The sequence below is a fragment of the Salvia hispanica genome, chromosome 4 (assembly GCF_023119035.1).
Source record: "Salvia hispanica cultivar TCC Black 2014 chromosome 4, UniMelb_Shisp_WGS_1.0, whole genome shotgun sequence".
Classification (NCBI taxonomy): domain Eukaryota; kingdom Viridiplantae; phylum Streptophyta; class Magnoliopsida; order Lamiales; family Lamiaceae; genus Salvia; species Salvia hispanica.
Window position 1 is genome coordinate 57,351,730 of NC_062968.1, and position 26,963 is coordinate 57,378,692.

The following is a 26,963-nucleotide window of genomic DNA, read 5'->3' on the forward strand; positions in this document are numbered from 1 at the left end:
AGGGAAATGATGGTAAATTCGAAATTTTATAGAAATAAATTCCCTCAAAATTCAAAAAATTAAGTGTTTAAGTAGGAGTAGAGTTTTGCTTTATGAAGATGCTTAATCCCGGAAACAAGGTGCGCGTTTGAAACGTGTTTTTAGCCACGGCTGCTGAATGTGAATGAGATATCAACATGGCCATTGAAGAGAGAATAAAATGTTTGGATATTCGACCAAATATCCACTCTAGTGCTAGATGCTTTTGCAGCAGCAACTGTTTTGGGAATCCTAGTAGAAAATTGTTGTTAGTGTTAAAATCTGGCATCTGATGCTGCTGCCTTAAACTGCAAGCATATGTTGCTTCTATTCACATTTTTTTATGGCATATGCTTGACATAATTGAACTAGTTGTAGATTCCTTACTATTTGTTGAAGAAAGAATTGGACTAGTGTTCTTGAAACACCACCTAATGCAACATATGCTGGAATAATTCCACAACCAAGTTAATTTACCCTTTAATGATTCTTGATTCTTTTATGTACTCCAATTATTAGGGAAAAAAGAACAAGTTTTCCCATTTTCCGAATAAATTTACTTTCTTTCAAAATATGTATCTCAAGACACTTGAATAGTGATTGACATGAATGGTCTGATAATATATTTTAAGAATAAGATATGGAAAAGGATTAGTGTTAATCCGATTCTAACAACCATTTCAAAAGGTTTCAAGCAACACCTTTTGACGTTCCTTGCTGATAATAAAAAATAGAAACGAGATAGAGATGATTAGTGAATCCCATGCAGGGAATAAACTGAGGAAATAATGCAATATTCGAGCAATAAATTTGGCTTTATAAGGATGGCCTTGTTTCTTCTCTTTCAAACTCAAACTTTTCTAAGCAAAGAGATGGTGAACATGGGAGAGAACGAGTGGGTTAACGGGTATTTGGAGGCGATATTGGACGTTGGAAGTGCAAGGAATGGGAAGAGGGATGCAGAGAGCCGAGGAAGGAACCAAAAGAAGAGCTTAAGGAGTAAACTCGATGAGGAGATGTTGAAGTTCGACAAGATAGATATCGAGAAGGATAAGGTGTTCACTCCTACTAGGTACTTTGTTGAACAAGTTGTCATTGGCTTCGATGAGGCCGATCTCCATAGAACTTGGGCCAAGGTATGTGTGTACATATCATAACAAGTGAAGATATTCATTGTAAATTGTAACATGTGAGATTGGCTATGGATGCACAGATGATAGCAACTAGGAATTCTCGTCATCGCAACAACAGGCTTGAGAATATGTGCTGGCGTATTTGGCATCTCGCCCGCAGAAAGAAGCAGGTGAGAGCCCTTGTAAGATGGGAAGCTGCAATGTTTTGAAAGTGAATCAAGACTGACAACTTATTCTACTTGCAGATGGCAAGGGACGCAGCGCAAAAGCTAGTGCAACGGAGATTTGATAGGGAGAAAGCGCGTAGTGATGCTGCACGGGATCTTTCTGATCTGTCTGAGGGAGAGAGGGACAAAGGAGAGCCTAATCAAGCTGGCCCGGTCTCAAACATTCCAAGAATAAGTTCGGATACGCAGCTTTGGCCAGATCACCAATCCCGACAACTTTATATTGTTCTCATAAGGTAAGTATAAATAGAAAATTCGATTGGAAAATAATACAATGTTACTGTCTGGATGGCATATGATGGGACTAGTTTTTCATATAATGTCTAGTGTTTACTATGCAGTCTTCATGGCCTGGTTCGCGGAGAAAATATGGAGCTTGGACGAGACTCTGATACTGGCGGTCAGGTACTTCTTTTTTCTTGCACTGGTGTAGACTGTAGAGAGTTGTTGAAATGTATTCGATGCGATGTCACTCACTTGTTTCCAATTCTTGATCAGGTTAAGTATGTGGTGGAATTAGCCCGGGCTTTGGCCAGCATGGAAGGGATACACAGAGTGGATCTTCTCACGAGACAGATTACTTCGCCCGAGGTTGACTCCACCTATAGTGAACCTATAGAGATGCTTTCATGCCCCTCTGATGGAGTCGATAGCTGTGGGGCCTACGTTGTCCGAATCCCTTGTGGCCCGTCTGATAAGTACGTATACGCTTCAATTTCCACGCGACTTCCCTCTCAAGCAAGCTCGACTGTAATTTGAATATTCATGGAACAGATACATACCAAAAGAGTCTCTATGGCCTTACATAGGTGAGTTTGTTGATGGAGCTCTCAGCCACATCGTCACCATGGCAAGAGCTTTGGGGGACTCTGGAAAACCGGCATGGCCTTATGTTATCCACGGCCACTATGCAGATGCAGGCGAAGTTGCAGCGCGCTTGTCTGCTGTCCTAAACGTGCCAATGGTGTTAACGGGGCACTCCCTGGGTAGGAATAAACTGGAGCAGCTACTCAAACAAGGCAGGCTCTCCAGGGAGGACATCGACAGCTCCTACAATATAATAAGGAGGATCGAGGCTGAGGAGTTGGGGTTGGATTCGGCTGAGATAGTAGTGACGAGCACCAAGCAAGAGATAGAAGAGCAGTGGGGTTTGTATGATGGATTTGATCTACAGCTGGAGAGGAAGCTGAGGATAAGGAGACGGAGAGGAGTGAGCTGCCTCGGAAGATACATGCCAAGGATGGCGGTATGAGCTTATGTTTCTCGATGCTGTACCTTAGATAGCATACAAATGACTGATATGAAGCATCAAACTTGTTTTTTATAGGTTATACAACCAGGTATGGACTTCAGCAGTGTGGCGGAGGAACTATTGTTAGACGGTGAAGGAGATCTCAAATCGATGATTGGTGCTGACAAGAAACGTCCAATGCCTCCGATATGGTCAGAGGTCTGGTTTTGTTAATCACTAAAAATTCCCAATCAAGGAATGACAATACAATAAACCACAAATAACCACAATATGCCTACTGTACTATTAACACAGATTGATGATTCCGATGCAGATTATGCGTTTTTTCACCAATCCTCACAAGCCTATGATACTAGCATTGTCCCGTCCGGACCCAAAGAAAAACATAACAAGTCTACTCAAGGCTTTTGGAGAATGCCAGCCCCTTCGAGAACTGGCAAACTTGGTAGTGAATCGTTTTAAATTTCTAATGCATAACTGAGCTGCTGATCAGAAATCTAAGATAAAATCCTAATCTTGCAGACACTAATATTAGGCAACAGAGACAACATTGAAGAAATGCCCAACAGCAGCTCATCTGTGCTTACAACAGTACTCAAGCTCGTTGACAAGTACGATTTGTACGGTCAGGTAGCTTATCCAAAGCATCACAAGCAACCCGAAGTTCCTGAAATATATCGCCTTGCAGCCAAAACCAAGGTGAGTATATTAATGATAGATAAATCAGCTGTTATGGTGCTAGTGATCAATAACATTCGAACCATTTGATGGATCTGTATTGAAGGGCGTTTTCATCAATCCAGCTCTAGTCGAACCATTCGGTCTCACTCTCATAGAGGTCAGTGTAATGCAAGCTGCTTTGAAATTTGTAATAGGCTAAGTTGACTTAGTAATATTCATCCTTCAGGCTGCTGCTTATGGACTACCCGTTGTTGCCACAAAAAACGGTGGACCTGTTGACATATTAAAGGTAAAAAATCGGTTATTCTTAACTGTTATCGACAGGAACTCATTTTTATGCATGAACTAAGCAAAGGTCTTGGTTTCGAACCAAGCAGGCACTCAATAACGGTCTGCTTGTCGATCCACATGATGAGAAAGCCATCTCAGATGCTCTTCTAAAGCTCGTTGCTGACAAGAACCTCTGGAAAGAATGTCGGAGGAATGGCCTGAAAAATATTCACAAGTTCTCATGGCTGGAGCACTGTCGTAGCTACCTCTCGCAAGTTGAGCATTGCAGAAACTACTACCCGACAAATCTTCTTTCTGTCATGCCGATTCCTGAGGAACCACTGAGTGAATCACTCCGTGGCATTGAGGACCTATCTCTGAAGTTCTCTATTGATGTGGATGTAAAGGCTAATGGGGAACCTGATGATGAAACTAGCAACCAGCAGAAAATCATTGATTTTATTCTACAGAAAAAGGCGACTTCGGTTGGAAAATCAGTAAATATTTACTGTCCAGGGAGAAGGCAACGGTTGTGTGTGATAGCCATTGATAGTTATAACAGTAATGGAAGCCCTGCTGAGGAATTGCCATTGATTATCAAGAATGTTATTCAGGTCTCGGAATCGAAGTGTATGGGGATAGGCTTTGTACTATTGACAGGTATGAGTTTGCAGGAGACGAAGGAAATGTTGGGGAGTGAGGTAAAGCTAGAAGACTTCGATGCACTGGTTTGTAGCAGCGGAAGTGAAATGTGTTATCCTTGGAGAGATTTGGTTTCAGACCAAGACTACGAATCCCACATTGAGCGCCGTTGGCCAGGTGAGAATGTGAAAGCAATAGTAACGAGGCTTGCAAGTGTAGAGAACGATGATGTGCAGCTCAGTCGATGTGGCTCACGATGCTACTCATATAGCATCAAACCTAAAGCAAAGGTGCATTTTTCACCAATGTTTTCTGATATGAATATTTACGAGGGAAATAACTGAATCTCATACATGCAAATATTGTCACAGGTTCATAAAATAGACGATCTAAGGCAGAGGCTACGTATGAGAGGCCTAAGGTGCAACATGGTCTATACTCATGCTGCATCGAGATTGAATGTTATACCATTGTTTGCATCAAGATCTCAAGCAATAAGGTGTGTCTTTCATTTCACAAATCAAGTATTTGAGTTATACTGTTTGACCTTAAGGTATATATATGTGCAGATATTTATCTGTGAGATGGGCTGTAGAGATGGAAAAGGTGATTCTATTCATGGGGGAAAGAGGGGACACGGACCGTGACGATTTACTCAGAGGTGTTCACAAAACTGTTATCCTTAGAGATTCTGTTGTTTATGATAGTGAGAGTAAAGTGCATAGTAAGGACAGCATGTCCATCACTCGGGATAACAAAGGAGTAACTTTGGCAGAGGGCTTTGAAGTTCATGACATTTCCAAAGCCTTGGATTTTTTTCAGAATCCGATATGATTTGTGATAGCAGCACAAGTGACTGCACATGTCACAGTGATGCAGACCATATTATCGACAGCCATGTAAAAGAGAAGCAGAAATTTGAGGTAGATAATGCAAGTAACTTATCGCTTGAATCAAGACTATATAGAAGGCGCATAAAATGAAGTTTTATATATCCCCTTTTCTTTTTTCTGCACCAACCATGTAGCATCATATTTGATAGTCTATACTTGCTAAGAATATGTTCAAAGATACATCTTTATATTTCCTCGTACGTTCCTTCTTTCTTTGCCACCTCCCGAACCCATTAATCCAGCTTAACATTGTATTCCTCACCACATGAGCACCTTACCTTGTGTGAGATTTCCTGAAGATGAAATAATTATTATACCATCAAATAAAAAGCTATATTTCAGAGAGTTGATCACCAGAAGCTATAATGCCAAGGGAAGAACTTCTAGCTTACATACAATGACTGAAAATGTAAAGATAGAGTGGCGAGCTTACTTTCAATCTCATAATCTGAAGTTCAAGGGATTGCACGTACTCAGCTTCTCCAGCTTTATCGGATAAGAGTGCCTGAATCTCCTCTTCCAAGCTTTTCTCACTCATGTCCCTTAGTTCTGGCTGGAATCACTCACCATCATCATCAGATGTTAAGAACATAATAAAAGGAAAATATATCAGTTTCTTTGTTTCTTCATTGAGTATGTTGACCATAAACTACTAAAACTCAAAATAACTTCATTTTCCAACGCACATGATTTGCAGAAAACTAGGTAATAAATGATTAGAGATATACACACTATTGGAAGTCACCTTAAACTCGGTCATTTTAGCCTTCACTAGCTCAAGAGACTGCTTCAGCTGTCACCGGAGTAGTCATGCAAAAACACGAGTGTTGTTAAAGTTACTTGATTAACTCGAGTAACATATCTGAGCTAAACCAACAGTTCATTTCAGCTACAAATCTTTGCCAAGAAACAAAGCCTAACATTTAATGATGTGTATCCAAACCCATGATCAATTACTCATATGCATTCCAAGAATATGATTATTTGTCGTTTGAAGTATGAATCTCCAAGTTGGAAAGGACAAAAAATTGTGTATCCGATAACAAGATGCGTATGCGAACCTTAGCATTCTCCAAAACAAGATTTGATTTTAGCTGCTTTATTTCATCAAACTTAGCCTTAGCAGCTTGAAAATCCTTCATAATGCTTTGGTCCACACCATCAGGGAAATCTGGAAATCATCAAGGCTTTGTTATACCGATTTGATCGATTACCCCTAGCAGATAAGATAGCTTTGTCCTTTACATCCATTGATTGACATGAAAGGGAATGCACATTTTGTACCTTTTATTCCATCGTTATTTTCATTTACCTGCAATAATGAATTACATGTAGAGCATGAGAGTGTCAGAGTCAGACAAAATAAAGTTCGACACTTATCAACCATGTTTGTGATATGTCTAGTGTTGTGGTAGTCAAAGGAACATTTAGAAAGGATGGAGTGCAGTTAATTGTCAGCCTGACCACAGTTTATGCTCATTCAAAATCTCTACGTGCTAAACGTTAGTGTTGTTATGAATTTAATGCTAGTTATAGATCTAGCACATGATCTTCGATGGATTTTTGTATTGCTCCCCTAAAAGAGCATGCAGTCATCATACCTACAAATATCTACAGGAGAAAGTTTAAGAAATTACCAAGTCATCTCTGGTTGTTGAGCCAACATTTTGAGTTTTGACCCACTTCTGCACAAGTAAATACATGTCGAATATTACTGGTAAATGTTGCATGGCCGATTCAAAGGGTTACACAAGATCTCAGACCTGTTGCTCATTTAGCTGTCCACTGAGATCCTCAGTAACATTCTTATAGTGTGCACTGTATAGGAGCAAAACATGTTGTCATGTGATATTAAAAGCTTTTCCAGATATGAATATATGATCCACTTGTTACCTTCGGTCCACAAGTTTTGCTGAGAGGCTCAGTCTTTCCTGCTGCATTAGCTCCAAAGTCTGCATGTCGAGAGGAATAAAGACTCGAATACTTAACTTATTGATCAAACAAGTATGAAATTTATAGGATCCTTCTTCATAATATATAGGTCTACATCCATCATCCAATATTTACCTTACATATAGTGTAAAAATCAGCTTCAAGAGAAGCAATTTTCCTCTGTTTTTCCAGAATCTTCAAGCAGATCTCCATTTTGGCTCTAGCTATCCGATCAGCTTCTTCCTTGACTTGCTTAGTATCATTCCTCACTGCATTTTATCGAAATTACAAGGACTCAGATCAGGTGCACTATAAAATCCAATTATGACAAAATAAATGTTCAAAAGTGAACAACAATTCCTAAACCAAATGACCACAACACTAATGTCAATGTGTGATGAAAATCAATGTGGAAGAAGTTTTTTCCTATATACAAACCTGAATCGAGATCCTTTTGGAGATTCTCAATAGTAGTGCTCTGCATATGCTCTTCCACTGACATTTTAGCTGCGTGATCCGCCACATCTGCAATTCAGTGGATTTTAGTTTCAATCTCACACTTCGAAAGCTTTAAAGCCATTTAACAACATCAAAAAACAAAATATCAAGTAAAACTCAAGGTAATTTAACGAGAGCTAGATTATCGAGAGAGAGAGAGAGCACCGTTGATCTGAGAGCGCAGCGTCTTCATGTACTGAAATAATTCCTCCATTAAAACTGCTGATCTATCCATGAAATTGCATTCAGTTACACAGCACATGTTTGCAAATTCAAATGAACTCAAATAGACATTGAAAATGATCGATAATTCCAGACCTACCTTCAGTTTTTGAAATAGAGAGAAGAAGAGAGAATTTTGAATTACGCGGGTATCTGGTTGTTTATATATGGAGGGGAGTGGAGGAATGTTCTGGTGCAGGTGAGGTGTAGGGATATTACGGCGAGGTGTCAGGGCTATTTTTGGAAGAAAAGTACTACTGTTTTAGAAACTGCAGCTGATTAAATTCAAGCTGTGGGATTTTGGGAAAGCTAGGAGACAAACGATCTTCTTCACCAGGGGGAGAAATGGCAGCGCTAATCTCACGATGGGATCGGCAACAGCAGCGGCTCCGCGTTCAAAGAGGCGCCAATGTTCCACGAAAACTTGGTCTCTTTTCGTCGAGGAAGAAACTCTTTAGGTTCCTATTGATTTCCCTCGCCATTTTTGCAATTGTTCCCCCTCTCTACTTCCATTTCAGCCTCCGCCGCTTCCGTCAGGTTCCTTTTTCCTTTTCTATATGTATCAATTTTTCTCGTTGTATTGCTAACTTGATTGATCGAATCTCGATCAGGATTGTATGCTTGTATGGCGGTGTTTCCGGTGTGATTAAACCTTTTCTTACTCTTACTGTGTGAAATTTGACAGAAATGGCAAAACCTTTTTATTCATTTCTTTTCATGCTATGCTGTTGCATTTGTTGTGGTGGCTTATTCATATATTTTGAGCGTTAGTGAAAGAGTGACTGATTCCAGATGTTTGATGGAATGAATCTCTGAAATAAGAAACATATTTGAGTGCCTGTAATTAGGTTATCGTCTTATTGGCTGCTATGTATTTGCAGATGCAATTACGAAAGTGCAGCTGGATGTCGAGTCCACCTTTAGTGTGTGCTCATGGGGGTGACTCAACCAAGGCTTTCCCCAATACCGTAGGCATCTCATCTTTATTCACTTAGCTTATTTCATTTTGCTTGTATTTATCCAGAATGCACACCAGCAACTTCGTTCCCTAGTTATGGACTGAATCCTGCAGGGCGGGTTCTGTGTGTTGAAACACTTTAGCCTTTTGACCTTAAATTTTAAGGTAGAAAGGCCTATTGATGATACATATTGATTGGATTACAACGCAAAAAAAATTGATCGGAGTGATTGTGTTTGTTGGGTACTGAAAATATGGCAATGATATTGTTTGTTCATCTCTGCCCTTTTCTGATCTTCTTAATCCACTTCTTTATATGATCCTTCTACTCTTAGTGTAAAAACAAAAAAAAAATGAGATATAGAATAGAAGTGAAGTTATGAAATTGCTCTTAAATTGTATGGATTGTAATATCGAATTGCCTTCATTTATGTGGCAGATGGATGCTTATAGAATTGCTTTAAGCTCTCGAGCAGATTGTATTGAGATCGATGTATCTCGTTCTTCAGATGGATTATTGTTAGCTCTTCATGATAGGTAATCATGTTGTGTGTTTAGACATTCACTGGTTATCTCCTTGGAATGTTTCCTATGATCTCTTCACGTTTTCAGATGATTATATAATCACAAAAAAGAGTGGCCTTCATCAATGAAACTAGAGTATGCATAGCAATCTTTGAGTTTGCTACGTGGTGTCAAAGTAAAATCACTGCCAAGCAGAAACAATTATTTGACAACCTCAATATCGAAGAATTTCTGCCTACCTTTTTCTTTAGTTTCACCTCTCAAGTTATGTTTTGCTTTTGAAGATGTACTGGAATGTTGATTCTCACATATTACAGGCAGGGAACTGCAGCGACTATCTGGAAATACTTCTTCTAAAGTTGGTTATTTGAGCGGGAAAGAGGTGGGCTCCCTCTAGAATGTCAAATACTTAATTGATCAAACAGGGATATTGATATACTCAATTGCTGTAGATTGTAGATCTGGGTTCTAAACATCACCAATCCTTGGAGTTCAGTGATTTAAACATCCCAACCATTGAAGACGCATTAAGGGTAAGATGGAGAACTCTGTCTCTTTTTCTAGTAAAAAAAATCTCGGCAACATGATTCTTGTAAGGATCTCCACTGGTCAAATAGCACTAGCTCCTAGATACTCTATAAGTGTTCTAAGCTTGGTTTTATTGTGGATCAGTCAGTATCAGGTTCAGTTAAGCAGGTGATTCTCGATGCTAAAGTTGGACCTCCACTATATGAGAAAGGACTAGCAAAAGATATCCTTTCTGTTGTAAGTATTCTTAAAGATTGCCAAGATCTGTATTGGTTTGTGTTGTATTGTGCAAGTTTTGGTTTGAAATGTCATTTCTATCATTTGGATCAAATTTGGTTCCCCTCTATAGCAGTTTACTTCCTTTGTACCAGCATGTATTTTTGTTCGGAATACATGAAAGTTCATTTGTTAGATTATTGTGCATGTAAAATAGAAAATGCAAGTTACATTTGGAATTGTCTTATTTAGGATCAGAATATTCCTCCTTTCACACACACAAAAAATTATGTTCTTCAAAAACTGTGATATACCTAGAACTGTTCGGCAAATGAAGAGAATAGATAATAAAGAATATATCTTGATGGAAGTTTCTGAGTGGAAATAAGTGAAAATTTGTTTGTTTGACTGTGGTAAGCTAACTTCTACAGTTATACAGAACAAAGAGGAGGCTGCAGTTTTCAGGGCCATGTTAACAACCCCTAAGTGCAAATTCTATAATCCAATTTTTTCCATCTAAATTTTTCCATGCTTATAACTACCAATAGTGCAGATCCAACTGTTGTTCCTATTCTGCATTGAGAATATGAATCATTCTATCTTCTTAAGTGAATGCTGACTAGTTTTCCAGAAAGAGTTGATTGCTGACTTGAAACCTATACTTTTACAGGTAGAAAGAACCAACTGCAAGAACTGCCTTGTGTGGGCGAAAAGTGACAGCCTAGCAAGGGAACTGATTAGATTATCCAATGATACAACGGTAAAAGAAGGCTTAAACTGCTGTGTCTTTATATTCTTATACGTAAAAGTAACTTCTTATAGACATTTTCAACTCGATGATTTCTTTTCAAAAGAAAGAGCACTTATATATGGATTGAAGTTATGGGAGATGAGTATCAACAGAGTTAAAGACTAGTTTTGGCAATGTGAATTTAGAGAAGGGTCAAGAGACAAAGCACTTGGGATGTGTATGTGCATGTGATATATGGTTAATCTTAAGATGTAAAATGTGGAGCAAAACAAAAGCTTCGCCAAATATCAAACTAAGATGTTGATTGATTTTTTTGGGCATAATGTTTTATTGATACTGCTACATGTGTGGTTTGGTTTTTATGAAGGTGGGGTACATCGTAATGATGGATCCATCAAGTGGAACTAGGATGCCGTTGTTGAGGATGAGAGGCGCTGGGGTGGTTGGCGTCTACCACCCATTAATCGATGAGAAACTTGTGAAAATCCTCCATGAGTAAGAATTTCAAGATAATTTCATTGGAGTAAATACGATGTATATAGCTGCATATGTTTGTGACGAGTAGCACTTGCAGGAGGAAGAAGAAGGTTTTCGCGTGGACAGTTGATGAGGAGGAATCGATGCAGAAAATGTTGCTGGAGCGTGTAGATGCAGTGATTACGGGCAATCCTTCTCTGCTCCTGCAAGTCATGCAAGATCGCAGGAAGCAATGCTTCGAGGATGGCTTTTCTCTCACTTCTTAGATGCTGCCCCAATCTTCATCAGATCCTCATGTATCTTGAAATGGAATTTTGTTTTAGTCGATTGACATTACTCAACTCTCTCAGATGAGCAAATTTTAGTAATAATAGCAGTTCCTCAGAGATTCCACTTCTCTTTCAGGTAAAAAAAAATTATTACGAAAAAACACAACACTCGAAAGTCAAAAACCGAACAAAATAACAGCCGGTTCAATACCACGTTGTATATCAGATTCCCAAATCTGATTTTAACCAACCAAGAACCGACCAAGTCTGAGAATCAGCAGAGATGCGACACACTCTGCGAATAACATCCAAAATTTTTCAAATCAAACAAATCAAAATTCCATCTTGATTTGAGCGCAGGCAGCAGGAATCAATCCATCAATCAAGCGTGATCGGCACAGCTCACCGATAAGCAAGGATTCATCACTCAAGCAAAATCACGCAGCGATGGCGAAACGCTTTGGATGTGGATCTTTGGTGTCGTGGCTCCGCCGAAAAATTGTGGACCCTCTTCACCAAATCCTTCGCCGGTTAATCCCTTTCCCAAATTCACTGAAATTTGGGCAATTTGTTTGATTTTAGGGGAGCCGAGCCCAAGCAGCTCGCATTCTCGGCTGCGCTGGGAATCACTTTAGGGATCTTCCCCATCTGTGGTATCTTTTCTTATCTTTCCTTCTTCAACAACTGATTCAGCTTTATTCATTTCTTTATTCGTATTATATACTACCTCATGTATTCATTTTGAGCTGAAATTGATCCTTTTTAAGGGTTCTAGTTTATGCTTTGATATTTTGTGTTTGAGTTCACTCCCTCAAAAAAGGCATATTGTGTCGGTATCTACTAAATATCTGGCTTAGCAATTGGATATTTGAAAGTGCAACTAGCTAATGTGTCTCGTGATTGGATGTCTTTTACTAACTTTTTGCTAATGTATGTTGTCTCGTGTGGTCGCCCTCTTTGATGTTACATTGCATATCATAAATATCTGAAATTATGGACCATAAAGATGTGATCTTGATGGCTTTCTTATACTGGGAGCTTTTGAATTTTTACTAGGGGTTACTGTGTTTCTATGCGGGTTAGCTATTGCGGTGCTTGGATCCCATTGCCATGCTCCAACTGTAATGCTGACTAACTTCATGGCTACTCCGATTGAGTTGAGGTAATCCTTTAACAAGCTCAAGTCGTTTCAGTCCGTTCTGTAATTCAATCTTTTCCCAACCTAGGATAGTCTTTTTTCTACTACTATGCAATATTCATGACAAGATTTCTGCATGCTTCTCTTCTCTGCCTTTACCATCAAAATCGTGATGCGGGGTTTGATGAGTCATATTGCCGAAGTGTTTTTTACATGTTTGGGATTGAGGCTTGTGTACTATGGTTGTGAGTGTCCCCATCTTCATATTGGTTCGGAGGGTATGCACAAATGTAATCTAGCAATACTTTCGTCTTATAAACTCGCGTTTTAGTCTGTGACTGTGTGTATAAAACCACGTTATATCATACTCCACTATTCTATGACTTGGATTTCTACCTTGGCAGAAATTTTGAACAACGAATCTCAAATTTATGATTTTTTATCTACTTCTTCTCTCAACAGTTTGATGATCCCCTTTCTACGATTTGGTGAATTCATTACCGGTGGACCTCATTTTGCTCTAACTTCGGATGCTCTTAAGAATGTCATCACCGGACAAGCTTCATGGGAAGTCCTGTATAGCATTTTCAACGCGGTATGCAACAACATTCACATTCACATCATCTCCTGCTGTCTAGTGTTTTTGAACAAAATAGGGATTAAACCGATAATATTGACATATGTGCAGCTGCTGGGATGGTTTGTTGCTGCACCATTTATTTTAGGCGGCCTCTACGTGTTATGCTTGCCATGTTTCCGGATGTTGGTTCACAGGTTTGCTGTCGTTCCTACAACCCCAAAAAAGCCACTCGGCTCAATTGGGAGCCCAAGAAAGACTCCCAACTCCCCCCGTGAAGTCAGGCTAAAGGTCAGGACGTATGATTAAAGAATCAACGGTACGCCATCGCCATCGCCATTGGACACACCTTAGATACAACTGTTTCAAAGCTTTTTTTGTACAGGCTGCTCTTCTAGCATGTAAATGTTGTACCCTAAATTCTATTTTTTTCTAGTTTCTTTGTCATGTTTCTCTTACAAGGCATCGTGAATCAGACTTTCAATTTAATTTTTTTAATCTCAGCATGCATTAGCTGTGCAAGAAGACAACGTGAGCAATGCTATTTTCAATCATGAGTAGTCAAAGGAATTAGAAAGGGAAAGGATGCATGAGGCATGATACTTAATTATGTTGATTTCTATAAGGTTAGGAATGTGGTATCCAAAGAGTATGATTCGGATATTTTGATTACTTTTTTAGATTTAATTTAGGATTTTGCGAGTTCTTAGTGCTAACTGCTGGCATCTAACAAAATATAATATCTGCATATTAATTTAGTACTAGTTGATAATAATAAAAGACCAAAAATGTGGTGAAGGGATAAAAAAAATGGACAGTTCGCCGCGCGGCAGCTATTGACATAACTCAATCTTGATTGTTAAAGATCACCTACTACCAAATGACTCACTGTTTTTCACATACCAGGAAATATCTAACAGATTATATTATTTTGGACAAGTCTTGCAACGCTTCGCATACAACAAAATGTTGTAATAATATTTTTCTACTTAAAATCTAATCTAACAAGTTTGACATTTCAAAATAGTGTCTCATTTTTCTATCATAATCCTTCCAATAAAATTAGTCTTATTTTCATCAAATGAAACTCTCTATTTGTTCCCAATTAGTTCTACTTGAGGAGAGGAGACCGTACATGGTGAAAATGTGTGTACTGTAAGAAGCTGACAAAGAAGTTTTTATGAGAGAGAAACAGCTCTCTCTCTCTCTCTCAACTTTATCTATTTAGGTGAGAGTTTTTGTTGAGATCTCTGTCTTTCAAACGAATCCCAGATCCTCCTTGCTACACTTCTCTCCACAGCTACAAAATACGACCTTCCATTCTCCCAACTAATTCCGCAGCTCATATCCATTTCTCCAAAGCAGGGAGTGAAAAAAATCCAATCTTGCTTCGTTTAATCAAGTGGGGTTCAGCAAATGCGATCTAATTTGGATCCAGAGGAAGTGAGTGTCGGTGATGTCGCTGAGTGTGAAGAACGGCATTTCAGATCAAGAAATAGGCAGCAGTGGTAGCAGCAATTGTTGCTCCAATGGCTCTTCGCAGCTGAAAATCTACCAGACTTTCATCTTCTCCGTCCCAATTTTCTTCACTTTTATACTTCTATTCTTGTTTTATTGGTTCTATCTGCGGCGGCGAAGGGCGGACTGGTCTTCTCTCAGAATGAGGGCTAATAATTCTGTCCTAATGTCTGAAATCGGCAATGATCTCTCCAGGGTATGTAATAATTTCCTTGAGATTTGAGACAGTTCTCATTAGTATATAGATATATAATGCTCTAATTTAGTTATAACTGTTGATTGGTTTAGTGTGAGCTTGGGCTAAAGAAGGAGCTGAGGGAGATGCTGCCTGTTATTGTCTTTAATCAGAGCTTTTCTGTCAAAGACACACAGTAAGTTTGGCCTTTATTTCATTACTTCATCTCAATTCAAGATGCTATGCTGTAAATAGATGTATTGAAGTTTACTTGTCTTGTCTTTGGTGTTTTCCCCCTTTTCACTTGTTCTATAGAGTAGATGTATTTCAAGGGAGAATTTCTTAGGACGTGTTTTCCCCTCATTTTGACTCCAATTTTGGATGGTATAATCATGAGTGGTTGGTGTGTTAACAGTACTTTGGGGAGTTGCCATGATAAAATTATCAAACATGAGATAAAAAAACATGGGGACTACTCAAATGTGATAAAAAAAATTTATCTTTTTTTATCCCTCATTTTGTTATGATAAATTTGTAACCAAATTGAATGCATCAATGACTCTATTGTATAAAGTTGGGAAAGAAATCTCCATCTGTATAACTGGATTGGTCTTAAAAAGAAAAATTTCTGATGTGATTTTTATGTGCCAAGATGCAATTTTTATGTTGTGGGGCTCAAACATTTCTTATGTGAGGAGTATGGCTTTTGTTTTTAAACATTGATGATTGTTGGGAAGTAATAGTGCATGGTTGCATTATTGGTTCCATTGCAACTCTTGCATCATTCACTAAAACTTGGTGGTTTGTAATGGCAGATGCTCGGTGTGCCTAGGGGAGTACCAGGCCGAGGATAAGTTACAGCAGATACCGAGCTGTGGGCACACGTTTCACATGGATTGCATCGACCTCTGGCTAACCACGCATACCACTTGTCCACTATGCCGCCACTCCCTTCTTGCTTCGACTAAACCTCCCCCGGATACCCAACCGTCTGACGAAGATCCTGAAACTAGTGATGAAGAAGCCGCCAGTAATGAAGATCCTCAAACTAGTGAACCGTCTTCGGAGGGTGATGGAGAAGGGGATGCTGCCATCGCAAGGGATCAAGATACCGGGCATGGTGACGAAGAAGGTGAAAGGGAGACTGTGAAATGAGTCTACTCATGAATTGGAATTATTGTAGTAGTTTTTCTTCATTAAGAGGCATCTTGTCTCTATTTATGTGTTTTTCCAACACTTGGACAATTCAAATGTATGATTAAGGTTCATCAGTCACCATCTCTACCAAGTACCAACCCACGTTGAGTGAGTGTGTGTGTGTTGATTTATTTATATTTGGCTGGAGAAGAGATATTTATGGCATACATATGTTTAAACTCACATAGAATGATCGGTTTATAGTAAAAAGAGGTAAATTTTTTAAAAAATCACAAAGTTTGGTCAATTTTTAATTAATTTTGCAATTTTTTTTAAAAATGGCTAATTATGTCATAATTTTGATATTTTTTCAGTTGTCTCATATTGAAAACTTCTAGCGTGCTACGTGTTTGAGTTTATTGACGAAACGCTTACATCTATAAAAATCAAAGATGTAGTTGACTCGGTGTATTACATGACATTGTCGAAGTAGGTAAACGTTTTGTCTAGTATATTTCATTTGTCACATTATACATAACTTCTCCCAAATACGAGATTATGGTACAAGCTCGTAGGTTTTTACTTTAACTTAAATTTTTATATGAAAAATAAGTTTGGTTACCAAATCATAACTCCACATATTTGCAGTAGATCCATTTTGACGGAGTCAACTAGTGACTTGAACTCTAACCACTTGTCCTATCTTCAACTTCAACTAGAACTAGAACTAGTCATTATTACTCTCTCTCTCCATCCCATCTCTCTGTTGACTTTCTCTCTCTTGCATCTCAGCTTATCTTCGGGTGTAGAAAGGGATTTGAATTTTTAAAAAAAGCTTAGGTGTCTCTGCAATAAAACCGGTGGGGGGATGTCTGTGGTGATAACCAGAAATCAGACCAACATGGATAAGGTTTGCTACTGCTGCGTATGGAAAGAGGGCCGAATTTTGTACAAATACAGCATCGGCAACCATGAGATCGACAACATGGCCGCCTTATGCTTGGAATCCATCCCTCCTTACCACAGATCCTACTCCCAAACCATTGCTTCTTACACTTTCACCTTCTTAATCGACGGCCCCTTCGTCTACTTGGCCATTCTCCGCCGTCACACTCTCACCAACTCCCACCTGCTCGCCTTCCTCCACAGCTTGAGGGATCAGTTCACAAACATCGCCTCATCCACCAGCACTCTCGACAACAACCACTTTGCGCCAGCCGCCTGTCGCTTGGTGGCGTCTTTAGAGAGGCTATCCGAGGGCGGAGGAGGGTCCGTGTGGCCGGACATGAATGGGGCTGAAGCTGCAGGCACTTCTTCCACGAAAGCACCTCTCCTTGCAAGGCCCTGCAAACAAGACAAGAAGAAGAAGAAGAAGCAGAAGAAGGATGATGGTGACGGTGTTGGAGTTTCTGTGATAGATATTGAGACGCCCGAGCATAGGCGATCCGGGAACTCTGACGGGATCAAGACTAGCCCCCAGTATCTTAGAGACAAGTGGTGCCGGCAAGTGAGGATTGTTCTTGCCATTGATGCTGCTGTCTGTGTTGTTCTGCTTGTGATTTGGTTAGTCATATGCAAAGGTTTAGAGTGCATTCGCTGATATAATATGATTGGAGGCTTTTGCATTTTCATATACATTAGGTGGATATGTAGATATGGGAAAATATTATCCTCAGAAATAGTTAATTGCAAATGGTTATATAATCCACTTGGGAAGATAGTTATGAGCAGTCTGAAATTCAACAAAATGGATATGATTACAAACATGATTTCGCTAAAGATCTATCGATCCCACTCGGAGGTCTGAGCTTGACGAACCACCGTACCCATACCCGAACCTGAACCTTGATGGTTACCGCTAAGAGGGGGCTTTGCCACAGTTTTGTCCCAGCCCATGATGTGAGGCAAAGCAAACTGCAACAAGAAGATGAACCAAACTAAGCATAACAATGCACAAATCAATAGCATCATATTCATAGGCTGCAGTAACCAGGAATCCTCAGTTTTGTTCTAATAACTACACACCTAACAATCAAACAATGCCAAACAAATAGATCAATTTTGAACTAAACCAAGCGTTGAAGCATCAAAATGCTTAGATCTGTAGTAGACAAGATCAACTTGTAGCTAAAGAATCCTTTACTATCAAAGGAACTACGGTCCATGCTAATTCTATATTTTGAGTTAATCTACAAGCCATCACCAAAATGGAAGGATGCATCTCACTATACGCAATTCATACATGTTCGCAAATAAGTACATAACAAGAAAAAAATACTAAAAGATAATGTCGTACAGAGAAAGCAGTCCGCATGACAGCAAACTCAGCAGCAGTGACAGGAACAACAAACCGATCATTTGTATTGACAGTATTGTTGACAACACCTGCAAAGCAGTACATCCATATATTGACTTAGTAACTTCAGGTAATCGTATTGCACTTTGTTCAATAGGAGTATTAAAGATCAAACCATTTGGCTACGGTCATCGACTTCATGATTTGTTTGCACAACTTCATTAATAAACAGAACTATTTACTCCGCCCAAAGAGAGAGGAACCACTTACTCAGAGAAACAAAGTAACCACTACCATCAGCATGCGCTTTAATTGATAGACTCTTTCTAACTTGACCTGCATTACTGTTGAGTGTAGATCAAATTGCATTTAATATCACAATTAAACTAACCAAAAGATGAAAAAACGGGGAACAAAAGCTTGCAAAAGATTCAAATAACAAACCAAATAAAAAAGTAACCTTGATAACATTGAGGGGTCATGGAAGAATTCACATGAATCTTTTGGACCCAAATTGATCAGGGACCCAACTTCCGTGGCGGAGAGAGCAAAGTTCTGTAGTATACAGAGTAATATATAGATAAGCCACTGATCAGTCCAGCAGTACAAAATTTAGAAGAAACATACAGATCAAGCAACAACATCACCTGAGTCCTTCCATAACAAAAGGTCTGTAAAATCAGTCATAAAAGTACCTGCCTTTTCTCCCAATCATATTTGCGTTCACCAATCGAGGGCCAAAATGTTAACATGATGACACCACGGCGTTCAACTCTGTAATCCCCAGTCTACAAACGAAGGATCCAAATTACAGCGAGCACAAAATCGGAATACATATCATGAAAACAACTAAGGTTTGTTATTCGACATCATACTTCCAATTTAGTAAACTTGGGTAGAAGGGGATCAGCTGACAATGCAGCTTTCCCCTTGTAAATTGAATAAGGTGCAAATATTCTAGCTGCAAGTTTCACCAAAAGCAAAAACATTAGTATCAGAGACTGAGCAAAAAGAGGTCATTGTAAAGCTGAAATTGAGTGTGATACCACCGGGCTCGAAATTCGCCGTAGCAGTAGACATCCATGCCTGGGTTGCACTGCCACTCAATAATTTGAAGTCAGTAGCAGCTATACCAAACATGCCATGAACAATCATAACTAGCTAACAGCAAACCAATTCATGAAAGCTAGACCTATCAGCTCAGAAACAGAAAGGAAAAACATGTACAGCAAACAGTGCTAAGTTCTAAAAAAGGCATTTCTGGTTTGGCAACTAAAATTTGTAACTAGGAAGGAAAAGGATCGTTCTAAACCCTAGAGTGAGTAACAGAGCAAGTGATGATCGAATTAAATAAAGTAAAGCGACAAATTAGGGATATTTCATGGGGGATTCGGCTTATAGTAAGAAATCAAATGAGAAATTGATAAGAATAACAATAACGCAGGGTACCTTGAGGAGCGCAGGAGCTGCCTTGACAGCTTCAACATCTTTCTTCACGAATTCGGAGAGAGAGAGAGGTGGAGTAGCAGTAGCGGTGTGAACGCGCGGGTTTCTAGAGGAAATAAACCTACATGAAATGAAACATTCGAGTGTGATTTCCATTTCCCGCTCCTTTCACGTTATTCTGGGCTTTCAAGGCCCAAAGCCCATTTACCCTCGCCTATTTTAGTTGGGCCGGATGCCAACTTTAAGAGCATGCATCAACCCACACTATTGGAGAATTTAAAATATATTTTAAATTTGAAGAAAAATATCATTTCATAAACTTTTGAAGAGGGGCAAATGAAATACCTCTTCTCATTACTACAAAATTTGTTTATAAATATATTTTTGCCCCTCCTCACGTCAAATCCTGCACCGCCCATAGTAGTACCGCTTGGAGGGGTGCGGTCTCTGAGGATTGGGGTCTGGCACCGAAACAGGGATGCGTGGCGGAGCACCAGGCTGGACCCCATGCCTCTTTCAAATTTTTTTTTATTATGAAATAACGTAGTATTTCTATCAATATATACAACATATAAAAAATAGTATCTCTCTATAATATAATATCAATGATACTATTATTAATATAAGCGCGACAATAGATAGAACATAAGGTTGCTTCACGGAGGGCTACTACAAGTATTCACCAGGGCTACTACAAGTATTCACCAACCAAGAGTGCATGTTTACCGAGAACAGCGCGGTTGATTGGCAGGATGAACTAGGCGGGCGGTTCTAGCTCGGGAGTAGCAAGTGAGCCCAAAACTCAAGGTGGGTCCAAGTCCCAAGTCAATGGGCTTGTATGAGTATAGAATAAGCCCATGACTACCTCCAAGCCGATCTCATTATTAAAGCAATTTGCACACCCATTAACAATTTTAAATTTGTTTATATGTATTATACTTAATCTTATAATCCTGTCAATTGTGGGCTCAACTCCATGCCTTCAAAGTTGGTGGAGACTTTATATCAATAATTTCACTCAACTACATACTATATCCACATTAAAGGGTTTGTTGGAAGTTGGAACCGTGTTGTTAAGTTGTTAACATTAAAGAGAAACATAAAAATAGGATGCGTACAACAGCATTGAATGAAAATATGAGCAATATTGTCTCAACCATATGCATTATGTTACATAATCCATCAGTAGTCGAATTAACAAGCAGTAGTCACTAGATTACTCAAACACAAATGACATAACATGTCTTCCCTAGCTTACAATTACAAACCCAAGTCTTGAATTCAAATTTCAAAGTGCGTCAAAGTTCAGAGAGAGAGAGAGAGGGAGGAAGAGAGAAAGAGGTGGAGAGAGAAGAAGAAGGATGAAGATGACCAGAGTCCTAACCATGGTTGGTGTCTGTTAGGGTAGAAGAACCCAAAGAGACCAAAAATATCTGAGGGTAACTTCCAATGCACTGAAACTCCTACCCCATTGATGGAGTTTCTTACAAACTAACTAAGCTACCTACCAAAAACAAAATACTACTGTCACAAGGGCTTCAACTCCAATAGTTTGCCCCCATTTTTTTTACATAAAAACACAACACTCAGACCCACCTCCCTTTCCCAAAAGAAGACAAGATCCACTACTTTTTTGATAAAAACAAACAACACAGTTTTTCACCACAACAAAACTATTACTAGTCAGAGTTTTTCAAATCCTGAGACTAGCTAGAGTTAAAAAACAACAAAATCTGGGGCATACCCTGCCCCATTTTCCTAATTATCTACTAGTGCCATCTACAATTTAGAAGAAAAAGAAAAGAGATTTCATTTTTGAAAGATATATGAGCCATTCATTTCAAGATCAACATTTTTGAAAATGATAGTCGACTTAAAAGTTATTAATATATGATATGATCTGACAAACATGAATAAAAAGACTGTTTGTTCGGCCCCTCTCCTTGAGGGGCATTGATGGAATTGAAAATGTTTTGGTCTTTGCCGACCCACCAACTCTGCCTTCCTTCCCAAGTGAGGCGAGAGCTGAGATCGATCGATGCACATGCATGTGATTTTTGCACTCTCTCACCTTTCCTAGTGAGAGAAGTGTGCTCCATTTCTGGATCAATGGAACTAACCCCTATGGGGGGCTCGTCCATGATAGAGGGAGAGAGAAATGTAGAAAGATAACCATGGTTAGGCCAAAGGTAGGATGAAGTGAAAGAACGATCATGATCCGCATCTCTCAACGATGAGGTATTGGTGCGTGCAGACTCACGGTCACGCCTGCGGCACAGCAAAGCAGACTATCAAAGATATTAGTACACTACACAACATCATCATCATCATCATCAAAACTATGATATTTGCAACACCAAATTACCTGATTGAAGTGGAGTTTGTGGTGCAAGGGATACAGGCGTCCCATAATGTGGCGGGTAAATGCCACTTGAGTTGATCGTTGAATACTGGAAGAGGTGGTGGGGATACTGAACGCCGTACCCCTGGTTGCCAGTGTACCCCGTTGCTCCTCCGCTCCCCTCGCTGAAGTTCAGATAAGGGTAGTAAGCTGCAGCAGCAGCTGCTGCAGCTCCTGAGACAAGCCCGCTGCTCCCAGATCCATACAGTGGATACTGTGCACTCGCTCCTCCATACACACCATAGTAGCTCTAGATCAAGAAATCATTTATATAATCATTTTCTAGCAAAGAAAGTTTTTTGCATGTATCTTTAGCATAATTTTCAAACAATGAAGATTGTACTCAAAATACAATCTTGTTCATTTAAAAACTGACAGATTTTTTAAAGATTTTGTAAGTAAAACTTTGTCAAGAATAGATGCGTGTCCTTTCTTTGCATGGCATGTAATTTCATTGTAATGGGAACCAGGAGAATGTGTGTCGAATTCCAACTTGCGAGGAAGAGATTTCCATTGACAAAAATTTATGTAGTATACATGAGGCAATGCAATGTTTACTTATTAGGAGTAATTAATAAAAACTAATGAATTAGGAAAAAATGTTGTAGAGTAATGAAGAGAAATAAAAATGGTCCGAGGAGTTATGTACAAACCGTGGGGTAAGCATATTCAGCCGAGTATGGAGAGAACCTGGGGATTTAGCCAAACAAAACAAGGTATTAGGATCTCATGCTGTCATCAAGTATTTTAGCAACAGTTACTTGAGTTAATTAAAAAACCATAACCCAAACATAAACCAATAACTATCAATCATTTCATGTTCATCTAATGTGGTGTGTGTTTAGAGAGAGAGGAAGAAGATTATGATGGAGAGACTGAGCATGCGTTGGCCTAGTATAATAACAGTGGATGGATGGAGCATATAATGTGTGTGGTCCAACCTTATACGCCAATCGCAGAATGATGCAAGACAAGTGTCTTGCACAAGAAATTAAAGATAAAAGGAACAGCCATTATTGGACGGTAGTCATTTGGTTTCACCATGTGTGTGTGAGAGAGAGAGAAAGAGAGATAAACCTTAAAACCCAAACTGATGATTATATAAATGCACATGCATATGGTATTATTCTGGGCGTGAGTTGGCAATGCACGTGGAAATGTCCTCGAAATAGTAGTAATGATAGAGAGCATACACACCCATAGAGATTGTAAGGAATGCCTTGTTGAATGGAATAATGAGGGAAGGTTGCAGCGGAAGCGAATGCAGCCGCTGCCGCCGCAGCGCTCACACCACCAGCCGTCGCCGCTCCCTGAAATCCTCCTTGATGAAAACCCCCCATCACCCTTATGTTCCTCCCTCCACCTAAAAATTGGATACATAATTAGTTCTTGGTTTATTAAAAATAAAATAAAAAAGGTAAGATTGAAAATGAAGAGTGAAGGCATGCATGTAGTCATGTAGAGGTTAATCTTTAATTGGATAAATGGAAATAATACAGCTGGGCATGTCAGTCGAAAGCAAAGGTAAAGAAATTATAATCACAAAAGCTAAAGGCATGTTGAGTGTCTTTCACAGAAGAAATGAGCTGTCATGCTTTTCTAAACATATCTTGGCCAGCCCACACACACAGTGTGTGTGCTTCTGTGTGTTTGTGGTCAATAACTCATAATTTCCCAAGTCCAAAATGTTGAAGATGTGAAGGAGTTATCTCCAATTCAATTTAATTAGGGTAAGTAGCTTGCATAAAATAACAAGTTTTCCCCAATAAAATCTCATATATGCATAGAATGAAGAAGAAAAATAAGATGGATCAAAGCAAGTAAAAGACAAAAAAAAGTATATACCATGCTTAGGAGTAGAAGGCTTAGATCTCTGAACCCCCAATGAAGCGAGATTGCAGTTAGCCCTCCTTCCATCAATGACTGGAGCTGCATCAACACAAGCTCTCATTGCCGCATCTGGTTCCCGGAAAGTCACCTGAATCACACAGCTAGCTCAATTAGATACACATCCATCCAATTCGATGTAAATCCTCTCACGATCTAGAATCAATTAGATCCTCTCACTCTAGATCTCTCTAAAATAGTATATTCAAGTAAATAGAATAAAGCGAAGAAGAAGAAGAAGTGACGTACAAATCCGTAGCCCTTGGATCTTCCGGTGGTCTTGTCGGTGATGACGACGGCCTCCAAAATCTCACCGAACTGCTCGAAGTACTTCTTCATGGTGTCCTTCTGAGTCTCCCACGCCAAGCCGCCAACAAACACCTTGGTGTAGGTAGTGTCTCCGAACTGTCCGGCGATGTTCGCTGCGGCCGTCATCGTCTCAATTTCTCCGGCGATGATCTCGAATTTTTTCAATCCGATGCTGCGGATGTAAATTCGAAGAGTGCGGATCTAGAAATGGACAGAGAGAGAGATGGTGGGTGGATTATGAAGCGTTGAAGGAAGGCAGGCTGGGGGTGGTGGTGGAGGAGGGGTTGGGAGGAGAGACAATTAGGTCAGAGACAGCAGGGAAGGAGGGAAAAAGAGAGATGAGGAGAGAGAGAATTGGAGGGAAGGAAAATAAAATAAAATAAAAATGAAAAAAAAAGGTGGAATTGGGGAAAAAGAAGAAAAGGGGGGTGTGATAATATTGAAATGAGTCCCCACCCTTTTTGAACATACATTTCCCACTCGCACTAATTGTCTAGCTTCTCCCTCCCTTCTCATTCAATTTTAGTGTCAATCAAATGCCAACAACTACCCTCTAATTATCATCATTCATCAAGAATATGAGGAATCTATAAAGTGTTTACTAATATTCAAAATTTGAACAAAGTTTTGTATACTTTGTTTCTAGACATGCTTCTAGAGTTGTAGGGATTCAAGAAGAGTTTATTGCAACAACAACAACTAGGTGGGCTTGATAAATGCACGTAGGTGTCGTGACCGGAGAATGCGCTGTTTTTCTACGTGTATCTCACGTTGCCTAATCGAAGGGGCATGAATGCTTGAGACGATTCTTCTGAGCCATCCAAGATGCATCTGACATGAATATTTGAGATCGATAACGACTCTCGACTTCTTAAAATTACTATGTATGCATGAGGCAAGATACAACTCTCGGCGTGCCTAGCAACATAGATTGCATGCATTAGAGTATAAAAGTTATCTAACGGGATGCAGGTGCGCGTACACCAATAGCCATTGCGACTCTCGTCCGACCATCATGCAAGAAGCGGTAGTTGGATTTGGCAAGCGAAAACCTGTTGCGAGGTGCACTCACGACATTCTGGGATTACCAAAAGCGAAGTCAGTCGGTATATGACCGTGATGTCCACACCCAACTCTAAATATATTTAATTTAAGAAATATGAGTGTGGGTCAATACCCTCAATGAATGATCAGTTTATGTTTACTTATGCCCTTTTTTTATTAATTATATACAAAAATTTAATTATGTAATTTTAATTTTTCTAATGAAATTCTTATTTTTAGATTATTTTCTGAATGCATTAAATTAGGATATATTGACATAGAAAATTATAAAATAAGACAGTATTAAAAAAACTCAAAATATGGTGCATAAATAGTAAGGGCAAGAAAATTTTAGTACTCATTAATCATTATAGGTGTGAAAATTTTCATAAATAATGCAATTGAAATAAAATTATAGTGCTATAAATTTATGATGCCACTTGGGACACACTTTCATGAGTGGTTTTTTTATGTCGAGGCTACTAGGCAAAACAATTTATATTACTTTAATGTTTTCAAACCCATTATATCTAAAAAATAATACTCCTATATTGGAGAAATAGTTAATTCAAAGGAGAGCTTCATAAATACAGAACTTAATTACACACAATATAAAACTTTGAAGTGCACCTTCCCCCAAACTACTTATTCATATCCAGTTAGTTGACATCAATGCCTTCAATTTTTTATTTATTTTACATTTAGTACATAACTAATCTCTGTAAAAACATTTGAGGTGGTCCATTTTTCTTAAATATAATTGCAAAATGACTGTGTAACAGAAGTCGTTTATTTCTGACAGTATATGACAAATTATTAGTAGAAGAAGAATAAAAAAATGATTATTAATTTTATTTGGATTTTGAGATAATTAAAAACATTACACAGTGATTAAATGGCGGCTGTAACGTAATTGCATGTTTGCAAATGTTTGTTTGGGACGCGCTGTAGAAGGCGGTTGGGGAGTATTGAGGGCGGCTATAATTGTGTTTGCCATGGCTCAATTATCAAACATTGCCATCAATTCTCCTAGGAGTAGTATTTGCAAGCAAACCATATCACATTCTATACCAATTTAGCATATTTCAAATCTAAATCTAAATTTATATTGAATACTTTAATATATTTGAATTATGAACATTTAGATAAAAAATTTAGGCATTATTTTTTCTTGCAACTCTGTCCTTCCGAAATCAAGTGCACTGTTCTGTAAGTAACTACTCCATACGTCCCAAGGAAGATGACCTCTTTCTTGGGCGGCATGGAATTTTATGCAAATTTATTTTGTGTGTTGAAATGAGAGAATAAAGTAAGAGAGAGAATAAAGTAGAGATAAATATGTTTCCCTTTTAAGTAATGAGTCATCTTAGTTGAGACAAACTAAAAAGGAAAATTGGTCATCTTCAATGGGACGGAGGGAGTATTTCATTTTTTTCAATATATATATAGAGGGGTATTGAAGGGACGCCTATAAGCGCATAACATGACTATTAGCTTAATAGGCAAAAAAGATTTATAAAATTTAAATGATTAAGGAAATCAA

General features: G+C 38.9%; 8 protein-coding genes across 10 annotated transcripts; 5 read left to right on the forward strand and 3 right to left on the reverse strand.

Moving 5' to 3' along the window:
• Window positions 1-893: 893 nt before the first annotated feature.
• LOC125219885 (probable sucrose-phosphate synthase 4) lies at window positions 894-5,242 on the forward strand. Its single transcript, XM_048121977.1, has 14 exons — window positions 894-1,154; window positions 1,232-1,321; window positions 1,397-1,614; window positions 1,720-1,783; window positions 1,877-2,076; window positions 2,153-2,624; window positions 2,706-2,828; window positions 2,944-3,075; window positions 3,153-3,329; window positions 3,415-3,468; window positions 3,538-3,600; window positions 3,689-4,513; window positions 4,595-4,722; window positions 4,793-5,242. Exons 1-14 carry the CDS (start codon window positions 900-902, stop codon window positions 5,055-5,057), a joined length of 3,066 nt encoding a protein of 1,021 aa, XP_047977934.1. The 5' UTR covers window positions 894-899; the 3' UTR covers window positions 5,058-5,242.
• Window positions 5,243-5,312: 70 nt separating this feature from the next.
• Window positions 5,313-7,899, reverse strand: LOC125219887 (tropomyosin). The gene is made up of 12 exons (XM_048121980.1): window positions 7,869-7,899; window positions 7,712-7,773; window positions 7,487-7,573; window positions 7,184-7,317; window positions 7,010-7,068; window positions 6,880-6,934; window positions 6,754-6,801; window positions 6,401-6,428; window positions 6,178-6,287; window positions 5,862-5,909; window positions 5,550-5,669; window positions 5,313-5,409 (listed from the first exon to the last, which is right to left on the reverse strand). Exons 2-12 carry the CDS (start codon window positions 7,758-7,760, stop codon window positions 5,350-5,352), a joined length of 798 nt encoding a protein of 265 aa, XP_047977937.1. The 5' UTR covers window positions 7,761-7,773; window positions 7,869-7,899; the 3' UTR covers window positions 5,313-5,349.
• Window positions 7,900-8,054: 155 nt separating this feature from the next.
• Window positions 8,055-11,609, forward strand: LOC125219886 (glycerophosphodiester phosphodiesterase GDPD4). Its single transcript, XM_048121979.1, has 9 exons — window positions 8,055-8,305; window positions 8,650-8,736; window positions 9,166-9,263; window positions 9,573-9,633; window positions 9,704-9,784; window positions 9,924-10,016; window positions 10,666-10,755; window positions 11,114-11,241; window positions 11,321-11,609. The coding sequence occupies exons 1-9, from the start codon at window positions 8,114-8,116 to the stop codon at window positions 11,487-11,489; spliced, it is 999 nt and encodes a 332-aa protein (XP_047977936.1). The 5' UTR covers window positions 8,055-8,113; the 3' UTR covers window positions 11,490-11,609.
• A 114-nt stretch (window positions 11,610-11,723) lies between these two features.
• Window positions 11,724-13,710, forward strand: LOC125219889. Its single transcript, XM_048121982.1, has 5 exons — window positions 11,724-12,022; window positions 12,075-12,145; window positions 12,549-12,654; window positions 13,093-13,225; window positions 13,319-13,710. The coding sequence occupies exons 1-5, from the start codon at window positions 11,940-11,942 to the stop codon at window positions 13,514-13,516; spliced, it is 591 nt and encodes a 196-aa protein (XP_047977939.1). The 5' UTR covers window positions 11,724-11,939; the 3' UTR covers window positions 13,517-13,710.
• Window positions 13,711-14,307: 597 nt separating this feature from the next.
• On the forward strand, window positions 14,308-16,175 carry LOC125219888 (RING-H2 finger protein ATL7-like). The gene is made up of 3 exons (XM_048121981.1): window positions 14,308-14,921; window positions 15,014-15,096; window positions 15,716-16,175. Exons 1-3 carry the CDS (start codon window positions 14,664-14,666, stop codon window positions 16,053-16,055), a joined length of 681 nt encoding a protein of 226 aa, XP_047977938.1. The 5' UTR covers window positions 14,308-14,663; the 3' UTR covers window positions 16,056-16,175.
• Window positions 16,176-16,763: 588 nt separating this feature from the next.
• LOC125218841 (phytolongin Phyl1.1-like) lies at window positions 16,764-17,757 on the forward strand. Its single transcript, XM_048120618.1, has one exon. The coding sequence runs from the start codon at window positions 16,906-16,908 to the stop codon at window positions 17,635-17,637; it is 732 nt and encodes a 243-aa protein (XP_047976575.1). The 5' UTR covers window positions 16,764-16,905; the 3' UTR covers window positions 17,638-17,757.
• On the reverse strand, window positions 17,692-19,916 carry LOC125218842 (single-stranded DNA-binding protein WHY2, mitochondrial). Of its 2 annotated transcripts, none has more exons than XM_048120620.1 (8): window positions 19,783-19,916; window positions 19,380-19,429; window positions 19,209-19,294; window positions 19,029-19,121; window positions 18,794-18,888; window positions 18,604-18,677; window positions 18,334-18,422; window positions 17,692-17,951 (listed from the first exon to the last, which is right to left on the reverse strand). In XM_048120620.1, the coding sequence occupies exons 1-8, from the start codon at window positions 19,818-19,820 to the stop codon at window positions 17,820-17,822; spliced, it is 657 nt and encodes a 218-aa protein (XP_047976577.1). In that variant the 5' UTR covers window positions 19,821-19,916; the 3' UTR covers window positions 17,692-17,819. The 2 variants fall into 2 exon arrangements, with proteins under 2 accessions (XP_047976577.1, XP_047976576.1); XM_048120619.1 differs by having other exon boundaries at window positions 19,380-19,435; window positions 19,783-19,896.
• Window positions 19,917-20,904: 988 nt separating this feature from the next.
• LOC125222725 (RNA-binding protein 24) lies at window positions 20,905-24,765 on the reverse strand. 2 transcript variants are annotated; one of them, XM_048125491.1, is made up of 6 exons: window positions 24,317-24,765; window positions 24,026-24,158; window positions 23,378-23,543; window positions 22,834-22,870; window positions 22,145-22,430; window positions 20,905-22,047 (listed from the first exon to the last, which is right to left on the reverse strand). In XM_048125491.1, the coding sequence occupies exons 1-6, from the start codon at window positions 24,500-24,502 to the stop codon at window positions 22,007-22,009; spliced, it is 849 nt and encodes a 282-aa protein (XP_047981448.1). In that variant the 5' UTR covers window positions 24,503-24,765; the 3' UTR covers window positions 20,905-22,006. The 2 variants fall into 2 exon arrangements, with proteins under 2 accessions (XP_047981448.1, XP_047981449.1); XM_048125492.1 differs by having other exon boundaries at window positions 20,905-22,067; window positions 24,317-24,764.
• Window positions 24,766-26,963: the final 2,198 nt, after the last annotated feature.

What these genes read in the sequence shown, in the direction of transcription:
- LOC125218842 (XM_048120619.1), bottom strand. Translation starts at nt 19,820, where the DNA reads ATGTTGAAGCTGTCAAGGCAGCTCCTGCGCTCCTCAAG. An exon ending in CAGCTCCTGCGCTCCTCAAG is followed by an intron (nt 19,436 to 19,782) that starts GTACCCTGCGTT and finishes CAAATTATTGAG; the next exon opens with TGGCAGTGCAACCCAGGCAT. An exon ending in TCATGCGGACTGCTTTCTCT is followed by an intron (nt 17,952 to 18,333) that starts GTACGACATTAT and finishes TTCTTGTTGCAG; the next exon opens with TTTGCTTTGCCTCACATCAT.
- LOC125219888 (XM_048121981.1), top strand. Translation starts at nt 14,664, where the DNA reads ATGTCGCTGAGTGTGAAGAACGGCATTTCAGATCAAGAAATAGGCAGC. An exon ending in TCGGCAATGATCTCTCCAGG is followed by an intron (nt 14,922 to 15,013) that starts GTATGTAATAAT and finishes TGATTGGTTTAG; the next exon opens with TGTGAGCTTGGGCTAAAGAA. An exon ending in TTTTCTGTCAAAGACACACA is followed by an intron (nt 15,097 to 15,715) that starts GTAAGTTTGGCC and finishes TTGTAATGGCAG; the next exon opens with ATGCTCGGTGTGCCTAGGGG.
- LOC125219886 (XM_048121979.1), top strand. Translation starts at nt 8,114, where the DNA reads ATGGCAGCGCTAATCTCACGATGGGATCGGCAACAGCAGCGGCTCCGC. An exon ending in CCAAGGCTTTCCCCAATACC is followed by an intron (nt 8,737 to 9,165) that starts GTAGGCATCTCA and finishes TTTATGTGGCAG; the next exon opens with ATGGATGCTTATAGAATTGC. An exon ending in CAAAAGATATCCTTTCTGTT is followed by an intron (nt 10,017 to 10,665) that starts GTAAGTATTCTT and finishes ATACTTTTACAG; the next exon opens with GTAGAAAGAACCAACTGCAA.
- LOC125222725 (XM_048125491.1), bottom strand. Translation starts at nt 24,502, where the DNA reads ATGACGGCCGCAGCGAACATCGCCGGACAGTTCGGAGACACTACCTAC. An exon ending in GATCCAAGGGCTACGGATTT is followed by an intron (nt 24,159 to 24,316) that starts GTACGTCACTTC and finishes TGTGTGATTCAG; the next exon opens with GTGACTTTCCGGGAACCAGA. An exon ending in ACAAACTCCACTTCAATCAG is followed by an intron (nt 22,048 to 22,144) that starts GTAATTTGGTGT and finishes GCTGTGCCGCAG; the next exon opens with GCGTGACCGTGAGTCTGCAC.
- LOC125218841 (XM_048120618.1), top strand. Translation starts at nt 16,906, where the DNA reads ATGTCTGTGGTGATAACCAGAAATCAGACCAACATGGATAAGGTTTGC.
- LOC125219887 (XM_048121980.1), bottom strand. Translation starts at nt 7,760, where the DNA reads ATGGAGGAATTATTTCAGTACATGAAGACGCTGCGCTCTCAGATCAAC. An exon ending in TTGTTTTGGAGAATGCTAAG is followed by an intron (nt 5,910 to 6,177) that starts GTTCGCATACGC and finishes CTCCGGTGACAG; the next exon opens with CTGAAGCAGTCTCTTGAGCT. An exon ending in CTAAAATGACCGAGTTTAAG is followed by an intron (nt 5,670 to 5,861) that starts GTGACTTCCAAT and finishes GAGTGATTCCAG; the next exon opens with CCAGAACTAAGGGACATGAG.
- LOC125219885 (XM_048121977.1), top strand. Translation starts at nt 900, where the DNA reads ATGGGAGAGAACGAGTGGGTTAACGGGTATTTGGAGGCGATATTGGAC. An exon ending in TTCGAGAACTGGCAAACTTG is followed by an intron (nt 3,076 to 3,152) that starts GTAGTGAATCGT and finishes CTAATCTTGCAG; the next exon opens with ACACTAATATTAGGCAACAG. An exon ending in GCCTTGCAGCCAAAACCAAG is followed by an intron (nt 3,330 to 3,414) that starts GTGAGTATATTA and finishes TCTGTATTGAAG; the next exon opens with GGCGTTTTCATCAATCCAGC.
- LOC125219889 (XM_048121982.1), top strand. Translation starts at nt 11,940, where the DNA reads ATGGCGAAACGCTTTGGATGTGGATCTTTGGTGTCGTGGCTCCGCCGA. An exon ending in CTTCACCAAATCCTTCGCCG is followed by an intron (nt 12,023 to 12,074) that starts GTTAATCCCTTT and finishes GTTTGATTTTAG; the next exon opens with GGGAGCCGAGCCCAAGCAGC. An exon ending in AGGGATCTTCCCCATCTGTG is followed by an intron (nt 12,146 to 12,548) that starts GTATCTTTTCTT and finishes AATTTTTACTAG; the next exon opens with GGGTTACTGTGTTTCTATGC.